Raw genomic sequence first — 14865 nt, 5'->3', positions numbered from 1 at the left:
TATTTTGTATGTGTAAATATAAGAAATATGTGTTGGGGCAATTACAGTTTTTGTAAATGAAGTAGAAAGTCTTCACTTGTGGTATTTCCCTTTCTACACAGTAGATGGTGTATGGAGGATGTGGAAAATACAACGTGGTGAAGCAGTGTTTACAGGAGGTGTGTGTTTTGAGTTTTCTATTTTTTAAACTTCATTTTTTTGTTTTATTCTTATTATTTTTAACTCTATTGACAAACTAACGTCTATAAGTTGGTTTCCTTTTTTCCCTTTACTGAAAATAGCTTGATTTGTGCTCTAAGACTTGATTTCCTTTATAATTTATGACCACTGACTAAAGCCTTTATATATTGCCATTGTGTTGCTAAAGGTTGATTGTTTGGTAGGGATAAGCACAATGAATATTGACATTTATCTTGTTCACATGTGCCCTGTATCTCCGCATGTAGGACACTCAGCCCCTCCTGGGCAGCCACATACAGTACATTGAGTACATTTGTGTCCTGAGTTGAGCCCCCCAGGCAGTACTTCCAACCAGGCTACCTACAGATCCGGCCTCCTTTAGTAAGAGCAGTCATGACTGTAGTAAAACCTGATAAATCATGTGATCAGACAAGTAGAAAGGGAAGAATTCCTGAGGGAGCATGAGGTCAGGGAACATAGGGTCAAGAGATCCTAGAGAAGCAGCTCACTCATTGCTAAGAGACTCAGAGGAAGAGGGAGATGATGTTGTAAAATATCTGTTCATGTTCATCATGTTCAGTTTTACTGCACTTGTCCTTAGCTGACACCTCATTAACGGGGATAATCTCCATAAATTGAACCATGTGAATGTTTGAGAGGAAGCCAGGAATGTCTCTTAAACCCTTCAACTATCTATGCGGGTACAGCACTGCCTCACACATGAGCCAGTGGTAACACGCCGTACCAGCTGCCAGCGTGGAAAGATGAATTAAAAGTCACAAAAATATTCAAACATCTTTTTTTACTGCCCTAAAAATGCTGCAATCTGATTGTGTTTACATAATATTACATAGTTATATTGCAGTTCAGCTCCCATCCTGCAGCATATAAGAGGTAAAGTAATTTTGGGTCACTCATGAGAGATGTTACTAAGACAAAAAACAATAACTGAACGAAATGAGGACAAAAGTAAGTAAGAAAGATGTATTTCTTGCATCAAATCATTACAGAAGTATATCTTTCAAAAACAAAATACATGGACACAGATATTCTGAGTAAAGCCAAATAATAACAGCAAATTAACATGAAATGGTATAAACATTAAGGCATCCTATTGGCACATGCAGCCTCTGTGGACACGCTGAAGACAGAAAAAGGAAAAGGCGATTTGTCTCCAACACGGTCCATAAAAAATAAACTCAAATGAATCATGCAGGTTTTTGGCTTTTTCAAAAAGGTCTCTTTGGATGTCACAGGTCATTTTAGAAGCAGGTACAAGATGATAACTCAATGCAATTAGTAAAAAAAAAGAAAAGAAATGATTAGCACAACAAAACATTTGAATGTTTGTATTGCAAAGAGGGTTACAATCAAAATTCAGAGGTATAAATTAAGTAATTTCTTAGTCAAGAGATTACTTCAGGTTCTCGGTGGGAAAAAAAACAGCCTCTAAAAAAGCTAAACAGCAATGAAAGTGAAAATAGATATGCCTGTATTGAAAGGCAGCGGATGGGATCATAAAATATATAGATATAAAGAAGGAAGATATGTAAACGCTGCTGACATTTGTCACAGTTGTTGAATCAAAAAGGCATATGTGGCGATTCATTAAAGCTTTCTAAGACTCAGTTTACTCTCTGATCACAGCGCTCTGTTGGACCGCCTCTGATGGAGGAACGGGGCTGGAGGGAGAGTCCAGACAGGGGCAGAGCTCATCTGAGGTAGAGAGTGTCACATGTCAGGAGAGGAAACTTCATCGTTTGTAAAAGGTCGCAGAGTTTCCAAAGGCAGACTCTCACTTCCTGACATGCTCAGATGTTCACTGACACTTCCTGTAGGCTTCAGAGAGACTAACCGCAGCCAGCAAACAGGGTTAAGACACGTTCAGCCATTTTCATTTAAGTACATCATTTTGGTCTAAGTAAAATCAAGGCTTTAGGCAAATGCCCGTCAATTACAGCATGACATTCTCCACAAAAACTACCAAATAAATACAATATGAAAACATAAAACAAACACCTTTCTACTAGAGGTTAATGAACCGGGTACAGAGTTAATAATTAACTTGACATATCTTGACTAATGCTCAACGATTACGCAAACTCATGTCCTCAGCTCTATAGTGGATAACATACTGTAGGTAAAAGTGTAATAGTCTCTTTATAAAGTAGTGATGAAACACACAAGCACCAGTATTTTCAGTTTTTGGTCCTTTTCAGAGGTCACAGATCCAAGCAGGTTGTTGTGTTGTGGTCAGCTGCAGGAAAGTTTCTGTTAAACCCAGAGGCAAATGAGATTTAACTCCACTAACCAGAGGAACGACATGGTGTATTTATGTTGCACAATGAAAGTTAAAGCAGATAATACAGGACCAGATTACAGAGCAAAACAACTTTAACACATAGCTTGTTGTTTAAAAAAATACTGCTAAATGTCAATACTATGGTCAATTAACAGAAATAAACACAATGTTAAAATGTTTGTGATTAATCAATATTAATGTTCGTGACTGAAGGCAGATGTGCTTGTGCTTATAAAGGGTTTGAGCTATGGGAAATCAATTTACGTGGCAGAAAAACAAAAATATGTCACCCTTGATGTATCAGTATTCCTATGTGTATATAGTTCTCTGTTTTGTGTATTAATATCGCCACAGATTGGACAACATACACTGATACATCTGTGATAGGCTTTTATCGACTGAACGCAACAGGCTCTACTTCAGAAAACACCAGCCTAGCAATTTGAGTGCTAAGCTAAGCTAGGGCTGTAGCCATGTTTTTAGCGGACAGTCACGGATCAATCTAACTTTTCTGCAATAAGCGGATTAAGCTCCCAAAATGTGGAACTCATCCTGTGAAGATATACCTGTTTCTCAGGTACAGGGTTCGATTACAAGCAGCCTCTGTGCATGAATGACCCTGTACGAGGCCCCGGGGCAAACAATGTAATGTGGGCCTCTTTTGACTCCCTCTTTCTCTGTGTATTGTGCTTGTAAGCAACAATATAAGCTAAACTTAAACTTGAATAATAAAGTCCTAAGATGTAGATTTACCTCAGGCCCCTTTAATGCAACAGGACCTCAAGATTATGTAAAATGCAGCTGTGTCCTTAAGGTCCCTGTTATTCCAGTTTATACTCAGCTTAAGTTGCACGCAGTGTTACTATTGAGTATTATACAATTGAGCCATTTGTTATTCGAGCTTTGGCAGAGTCAGTTGTAAAAAAGAGATTTCATAGAACCAGAGCTGCTGGTCTTGAGATGTAAGATCGTTGTGCTTAAAGCTGCTTCCCTTGAAGTTTCCGAGCATGTTTACAGCTCAGACGATTCCAGAGCTGCACGACACTAAAAATGATCCCTTAGAGCACTTCTCTGAAATCACACTCACAATAAGTCCCTTTGAATTTAACCCCAACATTTACAATATTGGTAAGATTTAAGACAGAGCTCAGAGGAGGTGTCTGTCTGAGGGGACACTGGACATGACGATGGCAGGGTTAATCTTTACACTGACACAAAACAGAGAGTTACGTCCCCACACGTGACTACATTCCTTTCCTGTGTAATCGAATGTGATTTCATTTCCTATTTCTGAATCTAAAAACATTTGAAAAGTGATTATAAAGAATGATAAAAGTCTGCCTGAAGAGTGCAATCTGAAAGGGTTGCATTATAAGCACAGCATGCCTTCTTTCCCTTGTATTCAAATGTGCAGTTTACCCATTTTCATTTCAAACCTCAAGTTTGACTGCTGTAAGATTAATTCATTCTAATTAAAACAATCAATGCATAGTTCTTTAGGATCACATTCATGTTAAACTTTACATAACACTATCTGATATGTTTCATCACTTTGGCATCAGGCATGCTCCTACTGAAGGCAGCCATTACAATCTTAAAAACACAGATTCTGTATCTCGGTCCTCAGAAGTGTCAGTCTGAGCCTGTGTGTCTCTTTCAGTCTGTTCAGCGGGGAACTTAGAGGACAGACTCTCCTGTTTTGCACTGCGTGTCTCCATTAGCCTTCTCGTGCTCGATCATCTTCTCGGTGACGCCCTGATCCCGGCTCAGGGCCGCCTCCTTCTCCCTCTTTCTGCGCCTGCCCTCCACCCAGGGTATCAGACACAGCACGGCTCCTCCGATGAGCGGGGGGATGCCTGCCAGGTAGAAGGCCACGTCGTAGCTGCCCAGCCTATCCCTCAGGAAGCCTGCAAGCCCAAAGAGAAGACAAAGCTTCACTATGTTTCTATATGCACATGATTTGTGGAGGGAAAAGGTCAATTCAGGTTATCAGTTGTGGTTTTCTGACCCACAATCACAACTCTGACCTTACTGGAGCCTGTGAGGGTCAATGATAAACAGGATTATGTGAAGGGATACTTGTATGTCTACTCTTTGCTAGGTCAATAAAAATTGTATTTTTAAACTGGTCCTTATTTTCACATATTTTAGGGTTAGGGTCAAAATGACTACGAGGTAATAGTCCACTTAAACGGACTGTAACTGCTGCAACATAATCCTTTGGGGCAAATGTGCCCACTCAGAGTGTGTCCACTTAAAGAGTTTCTGTGTTGACACGGACAGGTTCAGGTTATTATACAAAGCATGTTAAACAATGACATTATCAATTATATTCACCTAAAAAAAAAACTGAGGCAGCAGTCGACCAGTGTGGCAGCGCTGATCTCTGTAGGGTTTTCTCTGTGAATGTATCCCTTTGAATAATAATGAGAGCCTGTCAGTGGTTGAAAACAGGCACTCTTAGTGGACGTACTTTGATCGGGCACAGCTAAAATCCTCCTGGTATTGATCCAGATGACACAATAACATAACTGTGTAGCCTACAAAGACGTTTCCAAAGCACATTTGGTTACTGACCTGCTGCTTCCTGGTGACCTTATTTTCTCCCAGTAACATGCTTTCTCTTGCTCACACACTGTATTTCTTCCAAAGACAAATGAATTCACTGTCTCTCAGACAGTTTTGCATCCCCCTGCACGTGACGCTCACACGAGCGGATGTACATGTTCCTGATAAAACTTAGGTCACCTTCAGTCTAGTGTTGAAGAGGTCAGGCATTTCCTATGAAACATCCTCACAACTTTAACTGCACACAACGTTTAGCAGACAGACTTTGCTTCTAAGTAGCACCTTACAAATGAAACCCGAGGTGCCAAAATACACACTAGGTGGTGCAAAGGACCCATGAAAGATGACTTCTCTTCTTTATCTGAAGGAAGAGGCTGAGAGATTTACAAGTGTGGGTCTGTGTACAGGATCAGAGGACGGAGGTTAAAAAGGTTTATTTTAAAACGGCATTTTCAGTATAATTGTAACATTTGTCATTTTATTTGTGAGACCTAGCAAAAATTAGTAGCAAGGAATTATAGATATATTTTTCAAAGGGCTGAGTTGTTCTGAAATCAGATCATCTGGATCAAATCTTCAGTCTGTGTTTTGTTTAAAACTTTGCTTTAGGATTGGGAAACATTTCATCTTCAAAACATGTTATCCTGATCCAGATCAAACTTGGTAACAACCGCTTCCAGAATCTGATCCCAGTAGGGAAAACATGTTGTCTCTGTTTAGCCTCCACACAGAGGTCAGAGTTCAGGGTCACCACGGGAGCTGGAAAGAGCTCATGAAAGTTTCCAAATACCACCATGCTTAGGTTCAAGTTTAAAATGGAAAATGTTTAGTATGACGTAAACATATATCATTTATACCAGTAGCTTCACATAATATTGAGACACTTCCTGTTTTACCTGCGATGGGGGGCCCAACAGTCATGGGCACAGACATCAGGCCCAGCAGGAAGCCGATGGCCTGGGACACGTCGTCGGGCCCGACCAGTTCGAAGGCGATGGGGGCCATGATGGAGATAAAGCAGCCGTCAAACAGCCCCATCAGGAGGCACACAGCAATCAGCCCCCCGAAGATGTTGCACAGGGGGATCATCATGGACATGATGCCGATGACAAAGAAGGAAGTCACCTAAACAGAGAAGCAGTCAAGTGTAAACTGTGCATCAAGTTTTTACTTCTTCCTTTGATGTCTTAATTATCTTTATGTAAACATTGTTTCCTTATTAGGGTACAAGGAAAGTGTGGGATTCTCTGAGGAGTTTGAGTATCACATGACCGTCACAAGATCAACTAAATGCTGTTCAGAGAGTTATCACTGGTCATCAAAAAAGGAACATCCATCTGAAATCTCTCTTGGTCATCCCTTTTCGAAGAAATACATGATGCCAACATTTTAAATGCAATGGAAACTGGTTTTCATTATCAAAAGGGAACTACAAAAGGTCTTTGGGAGGATGCTCCTAAATGTGTCAGCTGGCTTGAGGGAAGTGTGACTTCTCTGTTTGATTGACAGAACAGTTGCATGCTGTTTAATATGCAGCAGCTGAGCAGCTAATCAGCTTTTGAGCCTCGTTCAACAAGCTAAGGAGGAGGGCGAGTTGAATGTTCATGTTTGTAAAATAATGAGGAAACTTTCAGACTGCACAGTGAAAGCGGATGGTGTGATCAGTTCATACAAAGGAACAAAAATGAGGATTTCGTACGCACAGTAAAAAAAAAAATAGACATAGAGGCACTTAATTAAACATATCAAAGAAAAAGAGTTTGAAAGAATGTTTCAGAACATTATCTGGATAAAATGTTGAAAATACGTCACACATCCACCAACTCACATAGCAACATACCCAAGGTTACAGTGATCATCTGGAAGATTTCATTGAAATAAATGTCAGATTTGAAGTGTGCTTGTTGATTTATCTGTGTATTTAGAGGCATGTTTGCTAAAACTGAAACCATTTAGAAGATTTTAAAGGGAAAAAGAAGTCGGACAGCTAATGTGGTTAATGGTTCCTGTGTTATAATTAAACACTAACTAAGACTAACAATGTTTGGTTGAATTCATGCAAAACTTAAGAGCAAAAAATATGGGATATTTAAATCTCAGTTTTGATTAGTGATGTTTTTCTCAAAGGAGAACACAGGACGTGTGACTGACCGGGGGGGGCCGGGCACTCACCTGCAGGTAGACTTTGTTGACTCCGTTAAAGTAGTCCGCCACAATGCCAAAGATGAGACGGCCCATGAAGGACGTGAAGCCGATGCACATGAGCAGAACTTCCTTGTTGGCGTCTACTCCGAAACGCTCCTCCACGTGCTTCATCTGTGGACGATGACAGAAACAGATGTCTCATGTCTGATCCAGAATTACACCAAGAAATACAGGATGTGAAAAATGCAGGAACAGCAAATACAGCCCCAGAGGAATGTGAGGAGGAGGTTAACATACTGTATATCTTTCTGTATGCTTGTGTGAGATGCCCTGTGCTCTACATAGTTTGCACAAAAATGTGTGAGGTTTTCATTTGTTTGGCAGCGCTGTGGCTGGTTAAACAATTCCAAGAACTCTGTTCTGTATCAAACATTTTTCAGGCCACGGTTTGTTGTTGCTTCAATGGGGCAGCCAGTCATTAGCACTGTTATCCAGCTTGTCCATATTTCAGCATACACTCATTTATCTTCAGTTCTTGCTGCCAGTGAACGCCAGCCTCCACTTCAGACTGTAAGAAAAAGCAGCATCTTTGTCCCTGCCTCCCCAATGCACCAATCTGTGAGGCCTACAGAGAGGGGGGGTGCTGCCTGTGTGGAGCTCCACCATCTACTTCTACCTCCAGGCAGGCTGCAGAAGGCCTCCTCAAAGGGTCTGTCTGTCTGACGACTCTACCCCCCATGACCCCCTCAAACCCTCCTGCAGGTCACACATCCATCAGCAAATAGCTCTGCATGACTGTATTGTCCTACAAGGCCAGGCTCTGTGTTTAGGGGGGGATTCCAACATCCCAGAAGCAGAGCAGCAGGCAGGATGACATGAGTAGCAGAGTGACCTTTTGTTCCACTCTGATCAGGGATGAACCCGTCAGACAGATGCCAGATGTGACTTTCTAACAGTAGGAGAGGTTAATGAGTTACATTTACTACTTCCTCTCAGCTTACGTTAACATTATCACCATACAGCAGTCAGTGGTTTATAACAAGTGAGCATTTTGATTGGAGATGAGGTTGATGCCACTTAAAGGGTTAAAAGGCATCCTCCTTCTTAACAGCTGGTTGTCATGGGAACAGCTAACAACTCATTTTTTCTCATAAAATAATACATTTTACAACCACTAGCTTCCGCTATAAAACAATGCAAGCAAGACAATAAAGTGGCCGTCACTGTTGGGCCCGCACATGCTCTGTATGAATGTGTGTGTGATCTGAGAGGTTGTGTCCTGCTGAGTAGAGAGCGGAGAGTCGTCTTCTTTGGTTGACCAAATTTAGCAAAATACTTCATGTCTAGAACTACATTGCACAGACAGGGGACTTCCTCATTAGACTTACTAAAAATAAATGATAGAGACACAATCATCCTCTTTCTCCTGACTCACCTGTTCCTCACTCGTCCTATCACCTGTGCATACCTATAATAGAGTGGCTGAGCCCCTTTTCTCCTGTTGTCCTCACTTTTCATGACCCTCACGTCAAAACCCCTCTCTCCATTTTTCTCAAGTCAGGAACCACTGGGGGATGCGGAACCAGCAAGTTCCTTGAGACCTGCCTCTATCGTGAGTCTAGACCCCTGGGTTAATCAAGATCCTTTCTAGCCCCCTTCGTCCCTCCACAATCGACCCCTTTCATCCCACTCTGCTTCTTTTCTTATCATCTCACGTGCAGAAACCATCCTCCAGCCCTTCAGGAACCCTCTTGAAGAATTAAAATAAACTTTCATTCTTTACAATGGCCGGGTCTTAGTGAATGAATGATTAAATGAATTAAATACTGACTGTGTGGGCTGAAATACACAAGATGCCTAATTATGCTTTAAAAATGTTTACCAGATGCTAATAATCAGGTCTGCAAACTCATTAATATGCAATATTTAAGCGACCAGTGTAAATGATTGAATATACACTGGACTGATTGAATAGTGGCATTACAACGACCCCCCATGACTGGCTATTTGTTCCCATTGACTGGCTGCTCCATATCCTCCAGGACAGGCCAGCGTCCCCTCTCTTTAGCCCTTTGTGTAGCGTTTCATCTGCCCGACTCATTGATCCTTTATCTGACATCTATAAGTCATTAGAAACCCCACCCCACTGTTAATAATTAACAAATCACCTCCTGATAATCAGCAGTGTTCAGACATCTCTTCGAGTCAGCACAGATAATAAGTAAATGTTGTTTGTTTGGCCAGAAAAACATTTGCATTTTTATTCAACAGACATTATTTATTGTACTTTACCTTTAATTGTCTCCTTAAATGTAGTTTTATTTATTTATTAGACCAAAATACATACAGTATTTATGTACTGTAGTCTGTTTTACTTGGTATATATGTGAGTTTGCATCTGTTTCTAAATCTCTCTCTGGTTTATCTGCACAGTAACTACACAGAGAAATATGATAGTTCATCCTCAGTTCCTGTAATTATGTTTTTGTTTGTGTTTTTATGAAGTGCTGCGATTATTGAGTGCTTTATTTAGTACAAAGTCCATTAGTGGCTTTGTGTGGGGGGAGGGGGGCTGTAAGGTGTGAAGCATTTTGTGTTGCATTTACCTGTACGAACATTTTAATATGTGTTATTGGTTGAACTAGCGAGTAACCCTTTATTTATTAGTAAATAATAACATTTATGGTGACTCACTCTTGTTCACAACACCAGATGTAAAATGCATGTTTATCTTGCTTTATCTCTTGATAAGGAGACGAATGGTTTTTCACTGTAGGAATCTACTGTGGTGCAACATGTGGAGCTGTGCAGCAGTCAGCCACAGTACACCATCAGGTCAAGTGGATCGTGGTGCCAAGACACAAGATAACAGATAAGATCCGTCTGCATACATCCATCAGACAGAGTCCCTCCGCTGTGTGGATCACCGCACAGACCGGATGAGGAGGAAATCCATAACACACAGACCCTCTGTCGTAGATACCTGCCGGGTAAACACGACTGAATACAAGAAAACATTCCCTATTGAACTCGCTGACTCATTCACACGCTGCATCAATTATGTCTGTTATGTATTCGAGGCTTCCTGCGAGGTTGCAGGTCGGTGTTGTGTCACGTGTTTACTCATTACAAATAAAAAGCAGGAAAAACAAAGTGCTGCTCCTTTGTCTTTGAACAGATAACGGTTGTATAGATTCAGCTGTGGTTATCTTCGCTCCTGTCTCAGCGTGTATCATGTTAGTGTTCATCCTGGAGCTTTGGCATTTAAGAAACAATCTCAGCACCCCGTCTGACAACCCCACATTGAGATACATGATGCAACTTTTCCACCTATCCCCTGTGTGACTCGCACACATTTAAGAAATGCTTGTGACGGTGTGTGTGCGCAAGACAAACTCACTCATACATAATTTCATATACACACATTATACACACATTTCCCTGAGTTTTGGCAGTATAACCCCAATCCCCATAGTTGAATTGAACGGACTAGCCCTCGATGACAACAATGTGCTGCGATGAGAAGTAAGGTGTAGCACTTCCATGTGTTTAGAGGGAGTGACTTTAGAGTTTGGATCAATACTTTCAACATCGAGCTGAAAAGCAACACAATAACGGCAACTAGAACAGACATGCATCTTTGGGGAAGTTGATCACACACTTATCGAAGACATATTTCCCAAACGGTTTGTGCTGTGAGGTAGTCCTGGAGGAATTTGAATGCATGACGTATTTATTACTTTTGCACATATATCACAGATGTTCGAGTTGAATGCGTTGGCCCACGTAAAGACCATCTGAGATCACATCTAGCTAGTGATACATAAAAGAAGCAGGGCCATCATTAGTGTGCTTCACTGCTGTGACAAACATCTATACTGGCTAAAACTAACAGGACATTTTACATTCAGTTAAAGGGGAATAAGAGAAACTAAATTACCAAATGGAGCATCATTAATTCACTCTTTAAACTACTTTTTATTAGTGTGTTTTAGGGTGAACTTTCCCTTTCAGAGCCTCTCTGTGCACCAACCACATTCTCTCTGCTCTCTCTTCTTGGCTGTTTAATGTCATTAAACATCCAGCCCTCTTGCAGCCCACACACCGCAGCCCTGCAGGTGCTCCTCATTAAACACACTGAAACAAGCTCCTTTTCTAAGTACAGGCTGCCTTTTAATGAAATGTACCTTCTGTAGGCTGTAGATCTGTTAGGATTCAGCAAAGGGAGGGAATGCATCATCTGTAGGGCTGAGAGCAGCAATATGTTCTTTTTGCAAACTTAGCCGAGACTAAATTCATGTTCTTTTACCACTCTGCCCTTGAGAACACCTTTATCAACCCACTAACAGAGCAAACATAGCCATACCTGTAGGCCAGCGTCTTATCACCATTCAGCACTTCTTCTCAGTATTGACACGTGTGTGGACTTTACTCTTTCACAGTCTTCTGATATATACAGCTCGATGTGGAAACAGTAAAACACACACAGAGCTGTGTCAGTGTGTGACTCACTCATACACGCACACAAATCAGAGAGAGGTTTGGAGGGCCTGACAGACTCCCTTCCTGAAAAAATGTGCCATTTGACCCATGTTTTTTCCTTCTTATTCTTCTTCCCATGCAGTGTCACAGGGCCAGGACTAAGTGCAAGGAAGGGGGGGTTGGGGGCTGTGTTTCTAGGGAAGGACGGGTGCTGTTGGGGCTATAAGGCCAGGGTTTGTGCTGAGGCTGCAGCCGGGCTCCTGTGGTTTCCCAGTCTGAGTAGCAGACACAGGAGAAGTGTTGGGAAAACACAGGCAGGGATCCCCGGGACAGGCTGAACTCCCTCCAATAACAGAGTCATCGTGTCCAAATAAACAGACTCCTCATGAGTCCGTCCAACTCATCCAAGCTCTGCTCTGCAGCCCTGCCATGAAGATGTTTTCTCCAACATCATATTTTCCGATATTGTAGCCGAAATAAAGGGAGACTCAGGGAAGGTGACACCTGTTTACAGAACTGTGTCTTGACTGAAACGAGAGCTGCAGACTGAGTCTTCCTGTTTCATTTGGTTACATTAATCAGGACCACACAGCTGAAGTTTCCCATGTGGACACATGCTGCTGTGACGTTCAGTTTGAGGGATACAGTCGCGTTAACAGCTACAACTTTTATCATACAAACAGTAATCTCAGTATAAGAGGCTCCACTTTTAGCTGGAGTATGTTCCCTTTAGATGCCTACAGATCACCACTATCAGGTCAACCTATCCAAATAACAAATCACTTGCATGTACTGTAGGAGTGGGTGATATGAAAATTTATATCAGGGTTGTTGTTTTTTTGCTTATTATGCCGCGGTACTACAAAATCAATATTGCAAATTCTAAATATAATATAAGGTGATACATACCGTATTTAAAAAGGTTACACCGTATTTCACCATTAGAACTGTGCTTCACCATGTTAGTGTTGATACACTTTCTCCCCACACCCCTACACCTCTGCTGTGCCTGCACACAGTGGATTGTCCCACCCTGCCTGTCTGATCTGTGAGCTGCACGTTTTACAGTCGCCACAAGTACACAACTCCTGTTAACCCACAATTCCGCTTTCACAGCAGCAGGTGAACCGCACGTGAAGGAGGCTCATCGTTAAAGATGTTGCGTGTTGTGAAACAAACAAAACCGACGTGGTTATAAATGACACCGTCACTACACAGCTGCACTTAAAAGCTTTTAAAATACTGGCATACGAAGGTCCACATTTAACACTGTATGTGTGTGTTTCTCTGACGAGCATGGAAAGACACGCTGCTCGTGACAGTTTCGGCAGCGACACAGCGCGAGGGGAGGATTTTCATTCACCATTCAGTTGTGGATGAAGATCTTTGACAGATATAATAAGAAACTAGAATTAGTCGCCAAATACTAAATACAAGCACTAAAACCAATACATGCGTGTTTCTCCAAGTAATGACAGTATTGCAAAATCCATGTCACAGCAGAAGCGGGCACCGGTGACAGTATTAAATTCTGCAATTCTAAAGGCTGTCGTCACCCTTTTGTCATCCAGCAAGAGAGTGATTGAACAGACATTTCATTGAAAATCTTGTAATAACTCAAGTCCAAACCCAGCAATTGTTTTATATTCGAGCCTCACAAAAAAGCATGTGCACGCCAGGAGAGGCAATACAAAATTCCACTGATCTGTTAGTGACCAACAAATGTACCAACCAAGGTGGAAAAGAACACACCGGCTGCACTAACACACGATGAAAGGTAGCCTGATGTCTTCTGGTGAATGTAAATAAAGCTAAATTACATGGTATCTCTAAGCTCAGACCAAATCGATTACCCATAAGAAAATAATGAAGGATTTGAAACAGTTCTTTTCTGTACGTGAACCTTCCTAATGGGCAGAGATCCTCACAAATATGTACCTTTCACTGAAGTACCCTGGAAGAGTCATAAATCGTCTCATGGTAACACTCAGTCCCATCCCTGGATGATTCTGGCTGCTTCTCTCTCCTTTCACATGAATACAACTCAAATTGCAAGTGTGTGTGTTATGTGTGCAGGTCAGTGTAATCAAATCTAATTTCAGAAAGCAGATAAATGAATGAATATGCAAAAATAACACAAACTTACCAGGTGAACATAAGGCACAAAGTAACCATAAAGGGCTGCAGGGATACCAAAGGCCCAGATACGATAGCCCAAAGACTTCCAGATGTTGACGTTGAAGATCTGGCTCATGCGTGGACACTTGCCTGTGCGGGTGTTGGACGATTTGACAGGCAGCAGGGGCTTGAAGGTGAAGCCGGCCAGCATCAGCACAAACATGAGGATGCAGAGGACACGCATGGTGTTCTGGAGGCCCAACCAATCCAGCAGGCTCGACAGAACGAAGGGCAGGGTGATGGTGAAGAAGCTGCTACCGGCTGTCACGATGCCGTTGACCAGGCCGAGGCGCTTCTTAAAGTAGTGGCCCAGGATGACCAGGCTGGGCTGGTAGGCGAAAGAGCAGCCGCAGGCAAACACAATGCCATAGGTGAAGTACATGGGGCCCAGGGACCTGTGAGGACATAACATAACAACATACATCACTGTCCAACCTTCGGACTCACAGCGGACATGATTGTATTCCCCAGAGGGAACCTGAAAAAGCAAGCCAACATGGAAGTGCCAAATAACTGTAGTTCCTCAAATGGCCACTTGAGGCTGGCTCCCATAGTGAGTAAATCCAGGGTTAAATGCCCAACTTTACAGCAGAAATAAACCCATTTACAGCCTGGTACTACCAAACATTTTGTTTCAATATAACATGCAAACAGTGAAATCACAAGACTAAGAAATTTTGCACTTTCATCTTCCAAACTCAGCTGCCAGCCTGCCCTCTGTTTGTGAAACGCTGATGACAGTCACTTTATAAGCAGTAATCGATCTGCTTTATCATTACTGCACCTTGAAGTGATGACACAGCAGGGGTCAGGAGCGCTAGCCGCTTTCTTTGGATCAGATATCTCTGTGCAAGTGTTTCCCCACGTGTGGACAACGTGGGATTCCAGGAAATGATTAACGAAGGGATGTGAAGTGCAGAGCCCCTTGCCAACAGAGCCTTGATGAATGCTAAAGGGTGTGTTGCTTTGTTTTGGGATATTAGCTCCAGCCAAATATTCCCCATTATAGA

At 42.0% G+C, this 14865-nt stretch overlaps 1 protein-coding gene across 1 annotated transcript in view; it reads right to left on the bottom strand.

Moving 5' to 3' along the window:
* Nucleotides 1-1014: 1014 nt before the first annotated feature.
* Nucleotides 1015-14865, bottom strand: part of slc16a10 (solute carrier family 16 member 10) — a 33221-nt gene continuing 19370 nt past the window's right edge. The window contains exons 3-6 of the mRNA XM_069656537.1: nt 13824-14250; nt 7223-7366; nt 5947-6175; nt 1015-4389 (exon numbers count right to left, since the gene is read on the bottom strand). Coding sequence (XP_069512638.1) covers nt 4160-4389; nt 5947-6175; nt 7223-7366; nt 13824-14250 — 1030 coding nt within the window. The 3' untranslated portion in view covers nt 1015-4159. The remainder of the gene's footprint in view (nt 4390-5946; nt 6176-7222; nt 7367-13823; nt 14251-14865) is intronic.

This window comes from Semicossyphus pulcher, unplaced genomic scaffold, assembly GCF_022749685.1.
Source record: "Semicossyphus pulcher isolate SPU_LCO1_2020_fin unplaced genomic scaffold, fSemPul1.0.p SCAF_11, whole genome shotgun sequence".
Taxonomy (NCBI): domain Eukaryota; kingdom Metazoa; phylum Chordata; class Actinopteri; order Labriformes; family Labridae; genus Semicossyphus; species Semicossyphus pulcher.
Note: the sequence above shows the minus strand (reverse complement) of the source record. Positions and strands in the feature narration are given on the sequence as shown.